The following is a 17,043-nucleotide window of genomic DNA, read 5'->3' on the forward strand; positions in this document are numbered from 1 at the left end:
TCAACTTTACTAAAAGATGTATTTTTAAATTGTGAGTGCAGAGACCTCAAACTCCACATGTCTATCTGCTTCCAAAGGCAGCCCCCCTGTTAACCTATGAGAGGGATATACCTTGAAACAGTGAAAAACAAATTTGACAGTATTTCACTGTTAGGACATATAAAACACATTAGCATATGTCCTAACTTAAACATACACTGCACCCTTCCCATGGGGCTACCTTATTGGTGTCTTACATGTAAGAAAAGGGAAGGTTTAGGCCTGGCAAGTGGGTACACTTGCCAAGTCGAACTGGCAGTTTAAAACTGCACACACAGACACTGCAGTGGCAGGTCTGAGCCATATTGACAGGGCTACTAATGTGGGTGACACAACCAGTGTTGCAGGCCCACTGGTAGCATTTGATTTACAGGCCCTGGGCACCTCTAGTGCACTGTATTAGGGACTAGGGACTTACCAGTAAATCAAATATGCCAATCATGGAAATCCAATTACATACACATTTTATATAGGAGCACTTGCACTTTAGCACTGGATAGCAGTGGTAAAGTGCCCAGAGTAACAAAAACAGCAAAAACAGAGTCCAGCACACATAAACAACCTGTAAAACAGAGGCAAAAAGTTAGGGGAGACCACGCCAAGGATGCCAAGTCTAACAAGTGTCCCCCCCAGCTGAAAGTGGGGAGCAACAACCCAACCTCATGGGAGTTCTCATCACTAAGGCAGAAGAATCTGGAGAGACCATCAGCATTGGTGTGTTCTGTACCAGGGCGGTGTTCCACTGTAAAGTCCATCCCCTGTAGGGAAATGGACCATCTCAACAGTTTTGGATTCTCACCCCTCATCTGCATTAACCATCTGAGGGGCCTGTGGTCGGTCTGAACCCGGAAGTGAGTCCCACACAAGTAGGGCCTTAGCTTCTTCAGCGCCCAGACCACAGCAAAAGCTTCACGTTCTGTGGCACTCCACCTACGTTCCCTGGGAAGTAACCTCCTGTTAATGAAGGCTACAGGTTGATCTAGGCCCTCTTCATTAAGCTGTGAGAGAACTGCTCCAATACCATGCTTTGAGGTGTCAGTTTGCACAACAAACTCCTTGGAGTAGTCAGGTGCCTTCAGCACAGGTGCTGTGTACATGGCAGCCTTCAGGGCATCAAAAGCAGTGGGGCAAGCCTCTGTCCAGATCACCTTCTTTGGTTGCTTCTTAGAAGTCAACTCAGTCAAAGGGGTAACAATGGTGCCATACCCCTTGACAAACCTCTGGTAGTAGCCAGTGAGTCCTAAAAAGGCTCTCACCTAAGTCTGGGTTTTGGGAGGCTCCCAAGCCAGAATAGTGTAATTTTTTGGCTGTAGGGTTGCCACCTGGCCACTCCCTACCTGGTGTCCCAAGTACACCACAGAACCCTGCCCTATTTGGCACTTGCTTGCCTTAATAGTGAGGCATGCCTTTTGCATGGCCTCCAACACTCTGCAGAGGTTTTGTAGATGTTCCTCCTATGTGGAACTAAAGACAGCAATGTCATCCAGGTACGCAGCACTGAACTCATCCAGCCCAGCCAACACCTGGTTGACCAACCTCTGAAAGATGGCAGGGACATTTTTCATCCCAAATGGCACCACCTTAAACTGAAAGTGCCCACCTGGGGTAGAAAATGCAGACCTCTCCTTGGCACCCTCAGTCAAGGCGATCTGCCAATACCCAGACTTTAAATCAAACGTGCTGAGGTAGGTGGCAGCTCCCAACCGATCTATGAGCTCATCAGTTCAGGGGATGGGGTGTGCGTCAGTCTTACTGACTACACTGAGTCCCCGGTAGTCCACACAGAACCGGGTTCTGGAGTGGCACCAGGTGCAGCGGCCTTTGGGACCAATATCACAGGGCTGGCCAAAGGACTGCTGGAATGCTCAATAACCCCTAGGGTTAACATTTTGGATACCTCATCCTTAATGCTAGCCCTGACCTTGTCAGTCATCCTCTAAACCTTTCGTTTAATGAGTGTACTGTCCCCAGTGTCCACTTCATGTGTGCACAAGCGTGTGACCCCTGGGATCAAGGAAAACAATGAGGCGCACTGTCCCAACACTTGGTGACAGTCCCTCTGCTGCTCTGCAGTCAGGGAGGGGGAGAGGATCACTCCCTCCACAGACCCATATTTCTCTCCTGCAGACAGGAGGTCAGGAAGAGGCTCATTCTCCTCCTCCACCCTGTCATCTGTTGCAAGGAGCATGGACAGTTCATTCCGCTCAAAGTGTGGCATCAGCTGGTTAACATGCTGGACCCTTAAAGGGTTCCTGGGAGTCTGCAAGTCCACCAGGCAGGTAACTTCACTCTTGCGCTCCACCATCTCAAATGGCCCAGTACACTTGTCTTGGAGCGCCCTAGGCTCCACTGGTGCCATCACTCACATTTTTTTACCAGGTTGAAACCCGACCAGAGTGGCATTACAGTCATACCACCGTTTCATATCCTCCTGGCTTGCTTCCAGGTTCTCCTGTGTGAGACCCCTGAAGCGGGCAGTCTGGTTTCTCAGAGCCAGCATGTAGCTAAATACATCCTGGGGGTGTTTACTAGGAGCTTTTTCCAAAGCCTCCTTCACCAGACTAAAAGGTCCCCTCACAGGGTGGCCTAGATCAGCTCAAAAGGACTAAAACCATGTCCCTTTTGAGGGACCTCCCTGTAAGCGAACAGAAGGCACGGCAAGAGGACATCCCACTTCCGCCTCAAGGGCTCTGACAGGCCTGTGATCATGCCTTTCAAGGTGCAGTTGAATCTCTCAACCAGACCGTTGCTTTGGGGGTGGTAAGGTGTGGTGAACTTGTAGGTTACCCCACACACCTTCCACAGAGACTTCATATAGGTTGATATGAAGTTGGTACCCCTATCGGACACCACTTCCTTGAGGAACCCCATGCAGGTAAAAACTCCCATCAAGGCATGGCCCACCACAGGGGCAGTGACTGATCTTAAAGGAATGGCTTCTGGGTACCGGGTGGCATCGTCCACCAAGACCAGGATTAACCTGTTGCCCCTGGCTGTCTTGGGATCCAAATGGCCCACAATGTCAATACTAACCCTTTCAAAGGGGGTACTAACAACAGGAAAAGGTTGGAGGGGAGCCTTACATTTCCCCCAACTCTTGCCACTTGCCTGACAAGCTTGGCAAGACCTACAATGAGCATCAGAATGCTTGTGCATCAGGGGCCAATAGAAGTGGGTGACAAGCCGTTCATAGGTCTTGTCCTGCCCCAGATGTCCTACTAAAGGCACATCATGAGCCAACCCCAATAGGAAGGACCTGAAGCACTGGGGTACCACCAGCACACAGGCTGACCCAGGCTCAGGAACCTTAGGCTCACTATACAGCAGGCCGTCCTCCCAGTAGATCAGGTGAGATCCTGGCTCCTTGGCAGCCACCTGGTCTGTAGCCTGCTGCCGCAAACCCTCCAGAGTAGGGCATGTCTTCTGTGCCTCACAGAATGCTTCCCTGGTGGGCACCCCTTCCTGCTGCCACTGCGACAGCTCAGGAACCTCTCCAGTTCAGCCACCTGTTCCCCTGTAGGCTCCGGGGTTTCACTCTTAGGATCCGCCTCCTCCTGGACCATGGAAACTTCTGGGTTAGGTTTCACGTGCCCCCGCCCTTCCTCTTTTTGGCAGTCCCCTGGGCCACTGCTTCAGGCTCCAGGGGCATTTGCCCACTCTGTCGGGCTGCCATTGACCTGGTAGATACACATTCCCATCCAGGCAGACCCAACATCTCCAAGTGTGACCTGTGTTCCACCTCCTTCCAAGGGGAATCCTCCAGGTCATTGCCAAGCAAACAATCTACAGGCATGATTGGACTCACAGCTACCTTCAAGGAACCTGCGCCACTCTACATAGATGCTCTGAGTTGTCCACTGCAACTACTTGGTGAAGTACACTGGGATCAATCTGATCTTCAGACACCAAGTGACTCCTCACTGTAGTCACACTAGTTCCTGTGTCTCTCGGAGCCTCCACCCTCTGTCCATTGATGGTCACCCACTGCCTGTACTTCTTAGTGTTCTTAGGCACTAGGGTCCTCTGGACCATCTCACTCTCCCCTAGTGAGACAAGGGTCATCTCAGCTGGCTCCCACCCACCTGGAACCAACTCCTCCCCAAGCGCTACACTAGCCAACCCTGGGACTGTGCACCAGTGGGTGCTGGTGTACTCTTGGGACATTTGGGGTCCCCCCTCACATGACCCACCTGGTCACATGCATAACACTTATGTGAGGAACCTCCTGCCACAGGTTTCCCTTTGGAGAACCATGGCTTCTTCTCACTGGGGGGATTGGGAATCTATCCCATGGGAATCAGATTGGGGCCCTTTAGAGAACTCCCCCTGTTTACTCTTACCCCCCCTTTCTTCTGAGAGGGACCCTGCCCAGAGTAATAAAAACAGCAAAAACAGAGTCCAGCACACATCAACAACCTGGGAAACAGAGGCAAAGAGTTTGGTGAGACCACGCCAAGGATGCCTTTACCTGTAAGTCCCTAGTAAATTGCACTTTATGTGCCCAGGGCCTGACATTAAATGCTACTGGTGAGCCTGCAGCACTGATTGTGCCACCCATATAATTTGCACTGTAACCATGTCTCAGGCCTGCCATTGCAAGGCCTGTGTATGCAGAATTACTGCCACTTTGACTTGACATTTAAAACAGCTTGACAAGCCTTAAACTCCCCTTTTTCTACATATACGTCATCCCTAAGGTAGGCCGTAGATAACCCATAGGGCAGTGTGCTTTGTTGTTAAAAGGCAGGACATGCACCTATGTGTTTTACATGACTTGGAAGAGAAAAACTCACAAATTCATTTTCCACTACTGTGAGGCCTGCTCTCCTCATAGAATAGCATTAGAACTGCCCTGATATACTTTTAAGTGGTAGATTATGATCAGGAAGAAGTAGCCCTGTCATGTTTAGTATTGCCAGAATGGTAATAGAAAATCCTACTGACTGGTGAAGTTGGATTTAATATTACTATTTTAGAAATGCCAATTTTAGAAAGTGGGCATTTCTCTGCACTTACTGCCATCTGTGCCTTACAGTCCTGACTCCAATCCACGTCTGGTCTGTGCTGGTTGGCAGCCCCCCTTGTGCATTCCTCCCAGACAGCCATATACACAGGACACTCAGTCACATCTGCATTCATTTTCATACTGAATGTGTCTCCCTGGGCAAGAAGGGTGGAGGCACACTCTCTTACATTTCAAAGGCCACTGGCCTGCCCTCACACAAAGGACTGATAACAGCCCCACAGGGATCCAGGCAGAAAGGACTGGGCTGAAGGGGAAACTTGTGCACTTCAAAACCACTCTTTGAAGTTTCCCTCACTTTAAAGTCATATTTGGGTATATAAACTGGGTCTCTGACCCCACCAAATCAGACACTTCTGAATCTACACCTGCACTCTTTTAGAGGAACTGCCTGGCTGTCCAAAGGACTTATCTGGACAGCTTTGCTGAGAAGGACTCCTGCCCTGCTAGCCTCTGAACTTGCTGGAAGGACTCTGCCTTCCCCAACATTGCTCTCCAAGGGATTTGATTGAGCTTGCCTCCTGTTCTGGGACAGCAAAGACTTCATCTACTAGCTTTTAGCCAGTTTTCAGACTTCAGCGACATCAGGAATGACTTCAGTGATGCCAGCACTAATGCCCCAGCCTGCCCCGTCCTCCGTGGACATCGCTGCTCGCAACAAACGTGGCCTGCAATGCAAGTGGGACGTTGCAGCCACCCAGCTGACATCACGCAGTATCATCATGACACTGTGAAGTCGACACATCACCTCTGGACCAACTGGATCCATCAACCCTGCCGGTTCACAAGGAACTGATGCCTCGCCACCAATATCGAACCAGCTCCCCCTGCAACCAGACAGAACCAATGACTCACCTCCCCTAACTCGTAGTATGGAACCGATGTCTCATCTTGCAGGATGCAAGTAAGGGACTGATGCCGCACCGGCCCCAGGGACACCTCATCTCCACAACTCCGTGCAACACCTTTGGTTCTTCGTTTTCAAAGGTACTGTACCTGGGGGTCCATGCGACTCCGTGATCAGTGCCGGTGGCGTCAGACTATTGGGATCAACTCCGTCATCAATGCTGTGATAGCCCCAGTTGGAGCTAATGTGTTTCTAAGCGCTTTAGTGGGATTTAATCTTTAAAAATTCATAACTTTGCTTGTGTACATTGGACTTTCATTGTTCCAACCTTATTTTATTCAGATAAATATTATCTATATTTCTAAACCTGTGTGTTGTATTTTTGTGGTGTTTTCACTGTGTTACTGTATGAGTTATTGCACAAATACTTTACACATTGCCTTTCAAGTTAAGCCTGCCTGCTCTGTGCCAACCTACCAGAGGGTAAGCACAGGATAATTTGGGTCATGTTGTAACTTACCATGACTAGGATTGTGGTCCCTACTTGACAAGGGTGTATACCTCTGCCAACTAGAGACCCAATTTCTAACAAACCCCTATCAGGCAGCAATGGGAGACACCCTTCTCCAGTTGCTGCACCAAGTGCTCATGTTTCACAACCTACATGAAAGGGTTTCCACTTACTTATATTAAATTTTAAGTGCCCGATTATTCATTGGGTGGAGACGTAACCCCTGATCACAACTGACACTGGATCCCTGTACAGGAACACTGGGCTGGATATTTCCACAAGGTAAACCATCATGAGGGTCTGAGCAGGGCCTGCGAGCATCAGAACAGCCCAGTCCCACCTGACCCACACAACCCCAGGGGTGGAGCACAGAATGTTCCACCCAGCATTGCAGGGGTGACAATGGCTCCTCAGGACCTCCTAACTCTCTTTGCCTCCTAACCTACAAAGTAATTGCCCCCGGACGAGAGATCTGTCTGCTCTTTCTTTTTGGCAGGTTATTCTCCATTCTGGGCAGAATCACTTGTATTAGCTGGGTTTAGTTTTGGGTATGCCGTGCAGAAATGTTATTTTTCCAGCCACCAAGAACAATGTTCTGAAACTGCTTAGGGTCTCTGGTTGCATCCCCTCCCCTAGGTCTCAACATAATTTGGGCTTCATTTACAAGGCTCTATTGGCACACTGCACCACCTGGAGTGTTATTTTTTGATGCTCCGGTGTCGCAGTGTCCCTGCCTATATTTACAAGGCCATGCAAAGACACCTTGCGTGGCTTTTCATGGTCTTATAAAAATTACCTCCTTTCATGCATAACTGCGTGAAAGGGGTGCTCCATGGGAGTAGCTATGGGTGTTCCCACGCAACATCCATGGAAACTGATGGAATCTGATGCATTCCCAGATTTACAAGGCTGGGAATGTGTTAAATTCCTACGCTACATCAGGGGTGAGGTTAAAGTGGCACAACGGGGAGAAATAACATTATTTATTCCAGTTTTTTCCCCTATCTGTGTGCTGCATTCTGCAGCACATATATAGAAAAATGAAAATGCCATTAATGATTATTTATGTGCAGGAAGGTGTCCCTTGCTACACATAAACAATCATCCCTGCAAATCTGGCAAACTTGCACCATGGTAAAAGGGTGCCTGCATATGCGCTAAGTAGAAGTTTGTGCGCCAGCGCTGTGGAAAGTACAAGGATGCATCGTATTTCTGTAAATACGGTGCATCCCTGCACTTTCGAAATGACGCAGCGCGGGCAACAAGCTGGCTTGCAGCGCCACTCTGTGTCATTTACTAGTAAATGAGGCCCTTTGTGTGTCTTGTAAACAAACATAGGGAGAGTCTCTTGGAGATCATTAATTGCCATCACTAGAAAGAAATAATGATCAGAAAAAGATGACATTGCACATTCTTAATTAATCACATATATACAGAGTTATTCGTAGTGCAATGACCTGAAACCCTGTAACAAGTTTTTTTATTTGTAAAATGTTTTTTTTTAAATATATTTTGTTCAAGTAAAAAAATCCTAAATATCTAAAGTAAACAATTTGATTTCTTCAAGCATTAGCTAAAGCACAACATCCCTCCATAGTGTGCAGAGGGAGGGCACTTGCTATCTGCCCATTATTCCTCTTACACAAGGCTGGACTGGTCATTCTGCCATTCTTGCATTTTCTCTGTGGGCAGCAGGGTAAAAGGCTGCTTTCAGAGCAGGATGGTTATCGTGGCCCTGCTATGGCCCCACTCTAGTCATAGTCTTCTGATGTCTGGAGTTTGTTTGTGGATTTTGATAGGCTGAAATCGGTTTTCCTACCGACACTGCTCTTAAAGAGTTGCTCTGCATATCTTAAGATTTGTTTGGCAGTGCTTCGGGGAGTGACTGGCTGTTTGCATCTGCACACGGGCCCTATACAAAATCCAACGTTATGCATAGTGGGTTAGATCCAAATTTTGCATGATAAATTCTTATACCTTTATCTCAATTTGTAAAAACAAATATATGCATGAGTCTAAAAAGATTTTTAGGAACCCAGCGACAGTGCTGTTGAACGATGGGGTTGACAAATACCAAGGCTGCTGAGTCTTGATTCTCCCTCTTACCTCTTTCTGCCACAATCCTACATTATTTGCCTCATTATCTTGCTCTTGCTTGGCCATTTTGTCCTGATTCCTCCCCTTCCCACTGTTTAACAATCTTTCTCCTACTCCTTCTTTCTCCCTTTTCTGACTCTCTTTCTTGTGATATGGGTAGAAGTCAGCTGAAGAAGTTACTGTCCCCAAATTTGAGTGCTGGCCTCACAACCGGCAACTACTGACACAAATCAAGCAGTGGTCTTACCAGGTAAATCAAAAGGAGTATAAGGTCCATCATTGTCATCCTCCTCTTCCTCCTCTTCCTCATCATTCTCATTGTTCTCATTGTCTTCATTCTCATTTTCTGTCTCATTACCAGCCTCAGCCACATCCTCATCTCTTCGTGTTCCATTCACGCTCCTCTCTCCTGAGTTACTGGGTCCAGTCCCATTCTCCACTGAATGCTTAATGGGAATCTTGATCGACACCTCAGACTCTCCGTTAGCGTAAGCTCGACTGCTGATCAGCCTCTGTCTCTGGAAGGACAAGTAGTTACAATTAGCATTCTGGTTTATGGACTTAATTTAATGACAAGGCTGTATTTATTCATGTTTATTATTCCTAACCTCATTGGCATTCATCCATTTTAATTACTGGTGATTATAAAATCAAGTTGCAACTAGCATATTTACACATTTATTTACAGGACATTGTACATTTATATCTGAAGTATTTCAGAGAGGTAAATATAAGAAATGCAGCAATGCAATCACTTGAGAACATTAACATTGTAGTGCCTATCTATGTGCATATTTACAACTATTTGAATTTCATTAGGAGTTTTCTTCATTTGTAACTCTCTTTGCTGTCAATGTGCAAGACTATTGCACTGGAAGGCAGGATATACAGCGTGGAGAGACAATCAAAATACGTCTTAATTTCTGTATTTCAACTGTCATAAAAATTCAAAAGACTGAGTAATAGCTTGTGTTCTGCCTGTATGCACATGTAAAAAATGGAAGACTGGTAGACTTAACCATGGTCTTAAGAGCCAAAGACACTAACCCTCTCACTTTTAAATATCAGATATATACACACACAGACACACATACATATAAATACATAAATAAATATAGGTATATAGCTGGATCTCAGTTGCCACTGTGTAGTTATAGTTAGGTAGTTAGGTCAGAGTTTCCACAGCAAGAGTGTTTATTGTTTTCCTAATATCTTTGGTGTCATTTGACCAAGATTCATGAAACTTTCCAAACAGACACTAATTCAAATTAATAATTCAAACTTTCCAAAAATCAAACTTATCAAAAAAGCATGGTTTTCATTATTTGGTTTAAATCGGTTCAGCCATTTTAGAGAAATTTTAATTTAAAGAGGTGCTTGGGTGGTCATAAAGGGCCATAAATTACAATAATATCTGCAGAGTTGATGTCCAGATATGCTCCGATTGGGTACTTTAAAGGGGACAGTCAACCCTGATTGGTTGGTCACGCCCTGGGTCTCTATGTTCTGAAATGTAATTTAAATAATCTATAAGGGACAGGGTGAACACACCATGACCACAAAAGCCATCTGGGAGCTTCCCAAAAGGACCTAATCTTCATTGGCCGGCCACAACACGGACATGATGTGACAGCCAATATAGGGCTCTGGGATGAAGACCCTGTTGAAAGAATGCATGTTTTGATGGTCATGGAATGGGTGATAACTGATTTTAGTCACTATATAAGTCATTTTTTGGTGACACCATATTAATTTTAGGAACTGTGGTGTATTTTAAAGTGAGTGTTCCATGTGTAAAATCTCGATCCTCTGCTGGGATTTGATGAACCATATTTAAGGTAAAACTGTTTTCTCTTATGGTTTTCTTGTGGAGGTTATGGAAGGCACCACAGAAGCTAAAACAAGAGCATATTTTCTGTACATTCACACTATCTTCCTTAGCCATACGAGAATAAAGACTGACATTCTGAGTAAGCACACACTTCTAATAGCAGCCTGTCAGTTGATTTCTCTGTATTCTACTGCAGTGTTCCTCAGTGTTTTGAATCAACAACTAGAACACTAATAATCTTATAAATGACAATAGTGTGGTACACCGGAAGCCATCTTGATTGAATCAAAGCTGTACAACTTAGAACATTTTATATAGAAATTAATAAACTGTGGTAGGCTTGTTTTGTCATAGAAATTAGGGTTAGTGATGTAGAAAGCAAAATTAGGACACATTTTCTATGAGTAGTCAAATATCTTCCTCATACCTTTCAGTACAACATGCTGACATGCAGACTGGACCATGTACTTTCAACACCGGCAGCCACCTGGCAATTAACTCATTGGTGATCAACTACAGATTTACCATTGTTCTAATGAGCAACTAGATTGCTAATATTCTGAATTTGTAACAAAGTGTAGTACACCAGAACACTATATTGCTGGAATTAAGGCTGTAAAAATGAAAGCATTTCTGTTGGAAAGGAAAAGTCCATTGAATGATGACATTTACTCCTGACCTGACAGCCCCAGCTGCACTGTTATCTGGATCCCTAGTTCTGATTTTTTTTTCATGGACGAACAAGGATTCTGCATGTGTGTCAAGACATAGACCTGTCTCCTAGATTGCAGTGTTCTTGGACCTAGAGAAGCGCCCAAAGCACCACCCTCATAGTGGTGATAAGCTACTGCGTTTCCCAGGAGTTAAGTAGTATGAGCGCATTGGTGACAACATACTGTGTAGTGATCAGTAGAAGTGAACAGGCTTTTTTTCCTGTGTCACTGGAGTGAGGCCTAAAGGCTCACTCATGTGAAGTTCAGCTGCTGTGTATTGAACTCACCCTTGGCCTATATCAAGTTAGTATGTAGTGTTGTACAATGCTTGATGATTGCCTGCGTGCTGGATGTATGCATGCCTATAAAAGGTACAATACATGAAAGACCATGGGTTCTATTTTGGAAGACATAAGACTGACTGGAGGAGCATAAGGAGGTAGAGGAATTACCCCAGACACATTTGTGGATTGCTGCATTCCAGTGATCTAGGTGGGACACACGCTGGAGGAGAAAGAGCCAGAATCTCCAGTACACTTCAAAGGTGCTCTTTAATTCAGTGAGAGGTCACTGGAAAGGGGCATGGGCACATCTTAGAAAAGATGTGGGGCTGACAAGAGAATCGTAAATTTATGATGCACAAATTACTGTATCTGACATCCAGATGTGACTCCCTAGTTGCTCTAATGGTCTGTGTTGTCAGGCCTTAAGATTTGGAATTGCTCCTGCTTTCTGGAGGAAGTGCAGTGCAGAGTGGTGGGTACTTCCAAAGGAAGCAGACCCCCATCACAAACTTCACATTTCTTGTCTGGAAAAGGACTATAAGAGCGCGTGCTCATAGCCCCAAAATTGCCAACTGTCAAGCAGCCAGTCAGGCAGTATGTCTTGGAGGAGGGGATTTCAGCCTTTGACCAAAACTGGAGTCTAAGGTCTGCCAGTTTTTCAGCTGGATGGGGGGAAATCACCGAGGGATTCCAAGACCAGCTGTTTCATTAGCTTGGAGCACCAGTGCTTGCTTTTTTGCCAAACTCAATGTGCTCTGTGAAGAAAATGAGAGCACTTGGAGGTGAGGTCCAGTGTAGGGATCCTGGTGAGTCAAACATGATAGGAAGGTATGAGGAGACAGCTGCTGCACAAATCATATTGCTGCCCATATGCAGATTCCAGTTGGCAACCTGTAATTCATGGTTGTACTGATCGGGCCTTTGCCCAAGTGCAGGGTGGAGACTGTGACTCCGTGTACCAGAGGGGGCCACCATGAAGATTCTGAATAGGATGTAGCCCATGTGTGGAATGAAGTCAATGATCCTGTATGCCACATAGGGCCACTGTGAAGACTGCAAGATTATTGTGCCGATTGGGGGATCGCAATGTAAGGAGTAAGGTCAGTGACCATGCATTAGTATACAAAACAGTGGTGGATGGAATGCTTGATTTTTAGTCACTGGTAATCACTCGGGCCGCATCCCAATGCATCATTATTTTGAACCCATGTCACCTCAGTTTGGACCCAGCTATATTCAAATCAGCCTTGACCCTGCTCCATTTGGAGCAGTCCAGCCCGAACGGCCAAGTCAGGCCCTCCCTGAACCAGACCACAGGTAACCAGGGACTGGTTTCGGCCTGGTTATGGGCTCATCAGCTAGGCAGAGTTTAGCCTGCCAAATATAGCTCAGTGAGCTATTACTTGCTCCACCACCATGCACTGCTTATGACCTCACTTATTGTATCAGTGATGACATCTTTAATTACATAATCCAAACTACTGCTCTTCAAATTACTCTGCAAATCTTTTGATAATTTTAGTAGTAGTAATGGGCCCACAAACATACATTGTCAGTATATAGGTATGTGTATGTATAATATACAAATAGTGTAGTCCTACAAAATAAGTCTGATTCAATATGGTCACATTCATATGGCGCACAGTTTAATGACCAAGCTATAAGGTACAGATATTGATTTCCAGAAGTTCAGTAAAATGACCAAGACAGTTTACATTGCTGAAGAATATATTTTATCAATGGGTGACTCACAAAAAGTTGAAGACACAGAGGAGCATATTTATACTCTGTTTGCACCGAATTAGTGTCATTTATTTTTACTCTAATTCAGTGCAAAACTAACTCCATATTTATACTTTGGTGCTAGACCCCACTAGCGCCAAATTTATGGAGTTAAAGTCATTTTTTGAAAGTGGAGACCTACCTTGCCTTAATGAGATGCAAGGTAGGCGTTCCCGTGCAAAAATGACTCTATGGCCTTAACGCCATTTTTATGGGCATATTTATACTCTGCGGCATATTTATACTCTGTTTGCACCGATTTAGCGTCATTTTTGTTTTTTACTCTAATTCAGTGCAAATCTAACTCCATATTTATACTTTGGTGCTAGACCCGTCTAGCACCAAGGCCCTGATTTATACTTTTATTGCGCCGCATTAACGTAATTTTTTGACGCAAAAGTGGTGCAAACTTACAAAATATTGGCCCTTATTTATACTTTTTGCTGCAAAACTGCACTAACTCAGTTTTGCACCAAAATGTTTAGCACCGGCTTGCACCATTTCTGCGCACCAGCCGAGCACCATATTTATGGAATGGTGCAAGCCGGTGCAAAGGGTAGGCTAGAGTTTTAAAAAATGACTTTAGTCGGGTGGGTTTAGCACCAAAAAATGGCTTTAGGCAGGTTAGAGTAAAAAAAAATGACTCTAACCAGATTAGCGTCATTTTATGGTGCTAAACCTACCATGCCACATGACTCCTGCCTTAGAAAAGGCAGGATTCATGCCTACCACCCCAGTAGCCAGCACAGAGGACTGGGGTCCCCTGGGCATGGCCATTGCACCCTGTGCCATGTATGGGGGCCCATTTCAGGGCCCCCTATGGCACTTTCAAAAATAAAATGCACTTACCTGTACTTACCTGGGATGGGGTCCCCCATCCTCGCAGTCCCTCTAGTGTGGTTGGGGGTGCCCCTAGGGCCTAGGGAGGGCACCTCAGGGCTTATTCCATGGTGTTCCACCATGGAAATAGGGCCACAGGTCTTTTAACGCCTGCCCTGACCCAGGTCTTAAAAAATGGGATTGCCCCATTTTTTGACCCCTCCTCCCTTCCTTGCACCATTTTTACATGGGAGTATAAATATGGTGTTAAGGCCATAGAGTCATTTTTTGCACGGGAACGCCTACCTTGCATCTCATTAAGGCAAGGTAGGTTTCCACTTCCAAAAAATGACTTTAACTCCATAAATTTGGTGCTAGACGGGTCTAGCACCAAAGTATAAATATGGAGTTAGTTTTGCACTGAATTAGAGTAAAAAAAATGACGCTAATTCAGTGCAAACAGAGTATAAATATGCCCCTTAGCGTCAAAAAATTATGCTAATCTGGTCAGAATCATTTATTTTGACTCAAAACTGCCTAACGTCATTTTTTTTTTAAGCTAGCCTACCCTTTGCACCGGCTTGCACCATTCCATAAATATGGTGCCCAGCTGGTTCTAAAAAATGGTGCAAGCCGGTGCAAAACTTTTTGGTGCAAAACTGCATTAGTGCAGTTTTGCACCAAAAAGTATAAATAAGGCCCAGAATGCTTGTAAGTATGGTGATGGTGTATGCCATTCTGCTAATTTCAAGAATTTGTGCATTTTTACAAACATGCCTTATCAGTGGCTAAAGCATTGATACTAAGCCATTGATTTAAAATTCCATTCCACATTAAATATTTAGTAGGTACATACTGCCATTGCAGCCTGTGTGCGTGGTTTTAAAGTTTCATTCCGGCCTGGGAAAATAAACCATTTGCCATGCCTAAACCTTCATTTTCAATGCATATAAGTCACCCCTAGAGTAGGCTCTAAACAGCCCACACAGCAGGCTGCAGTGTATTTAAAAAGTTGGTCATGTACTTTTAACTTTTAACTTTTTCACTATATTGGTAATGAAAAACTCCAATTCCCTTTTCCCTACTGCAAGGCCTACCTCTCTCATAGAATACCATTGGGTTAACTTTTTACATTTAATAAGTGCTAACTTTCTACTGGGAACAGGTAGAAAGGTTGAGTTTTTTGTCTAAAGCATTGTAATTTAAAACTCTATTTAATGGCAAATTCTGAAACTGCCACTGTGCTGTTCAACAGTAAAGACTGCTAGTCTGTTGCCCTGCAGGCCTGCTGCTTGAGTAAAAGGATTGGACCTGCATCTTAAACCCAGGACTACAAGAGCAACTCCCATGGCTAATTATCTGGCCTCCTGATTAGTACTTCAGGAAACAGAAAATGGTTCAACCACCTTGACTCCAGCACCTGGACTCTGAATGCTGTGATTCTTGTCTGTCAAGTGGTGCCACACCACAGTAATGAACCGTTGGAAGTAGGCCTGAAGATGCTCAGTCTGTCCAGCTGGGCCTTGTGGGCAGAACTGATGCAGCACACTGCACTTCCTCCAAGCTCATCTTTGGAACCAAGGCTTTGCTATGCATCCCTGATGCAGGACCTCTCGTTACAGCCCTCAGTCTCCTCAGAACTGCCACTGCACAATGCATCTTCGATGCAGTACTTCGCATTGCACGCCCCTCGTTGACACTATCCTCAACATTGATGCAGAACATCACATCGCAGCCTCCCAGCTCCCTGGAACTGCCACAGTGCAACATCCTCAACGAGGGATCTTGCTATGCTCCACAGCCAGGATTTAACGTAGTCTTGTTCAGTGGGCCTAACTTGGTCCCTGTTTCAGGCAATGCTCTGCAGTTGGCAGTTTGTGCTTCTATGCACTATTTTCACTTAAAACTTAAAATTGCATGTCTTAAGTTCTACTGATTGGATTTTTGTCTTTTTGGTCCCAAATAATTTATTCATTTTTACTCTATGTTTCTAAATTGGTGTGGAATTTCCTTTGCATTGTGTTTTCACTGTATTACTGTTTGAAGTGCTGCATAAATACTTTACACGTTGCCTCTAAATTAAGCATCACTGTGCATGTGATAATTTACTATAGGGTTGAGCAAAGATTAATTTGGGGGTTGCTTGTATCTTCACTCTAACAGATATTGTGGTTGCTACTTGAGTGTGGTTTCACCCCCTTCGACCAGTAACCCAACTTCCAACAGTAATCTCATTTAAACATTGTGTTTCATTGACAAAAGGAAATTAATCAGTTTGACATGCAGCACATACCTCATTGATCAGCATGCGACTGGCCATAGAGAGACGGGTTTTGGGAGGAAAATGATTGGTAATCATGATTCTGAGTCCCGCTTCAGAAAAGGAGAGCTGGTGTGGGTAGGCAGACAACAATTCATCCACCATAATGACAGAAGCCTTGCGATGGAAATTAGCTGTAAAGAAAGCAAATAAATTATTCTACATGATGGGTTCACAAATATAACAAAAAGGAGGGACTCATAGATCATGATTCCACTAACATGCAGGGAAAAACAGGAACAGGCATAAAAGATCCCTTGGCACCAGCCATGAGTGGAAGCAAATACTCAGCATACTACCATCAGAGCTTGTTCTTCAAAGTAGCACACTACATCAGAACAGAACCTTGCAAGCATGCAATTGGTATGCTTTAACACACACTCACAAAGAGTGAAATAATATGCTATGAAATGTTATTTTATTAACACATATAGGTAGTTATAGTTAGGGCCTACTTTCTATCAACAAAGCACTTTTTGTTTTGCTAATAACTATTGTGCTGTTTGACGAATCTTTATGACATTTTCAAAGCTAGATTGCTGTTTTGGACGTTTTGTGGTGATCTGTCAAAAGAAAAAGTGTGGGGGGGGGTCCAGAAAAGGCATTTCCCCCCCATGCAATTTCCCTAGGGGGATTTGAACACGACTACGGCCAGAAATGCTGAAAAGAATTTCAGTTAGCAGAAAGCTAGAAAGTCCAGAAAGAGTGCTTTTTGTAATTTGGTGTCAATCCATTCAGCAATTTTTGAATTATTAAAGACAAAAGATTTATGTATAT

General features: G+C 44.8%; 1 protein-coding gene across 2 annotated transcripts in view; it reads right to left on the bottom strand.

The window, feature by feature from the left end:
- SLC24A3 (solute carrier family 24 member 3) overlaps nucleotides 1–17,043 on the bottom strand; it is a 1,392,829-nt gene that overhangs the window by 197,910 nt on the left and 1,177,876 nt on the right. For both annotated transcript variants that reach the window (XM_069234727.1, XM_069234728.1), the window contains exons 11-12: nucleotides 16,240–16,400; nucleotides 8,765–9,035 (exon numbers count right to left, since the gene is read on the bottom strand). In XM_069234727.1, the coding sequence (XP_069090828.1) occupies nucleotides 8,765–9,035; nucleotides 16,240–16,400 (432 nt within the window). The remainder of the gene's footprint in view (nucleotides 1–8,764; nucleotides 9,036–16,239; nucleotides 16,401–17,043) is intronic.

Source organism: Pleurodeles waltl, chromosome 5, assembly GCF_031143425.1.
Source record: "Pleurodeles waltl isolate 20211129_DDA chromosome 5, aPleWal1.hap1.20221129, whole genome shotgun sequence".
NCBI classification, from domain to species: Eukaryota; Metazoa; Chordata; class Amphibia; order Caudata; family Salamandridae; genus Pleurodeles; species Pleurodeles waltl.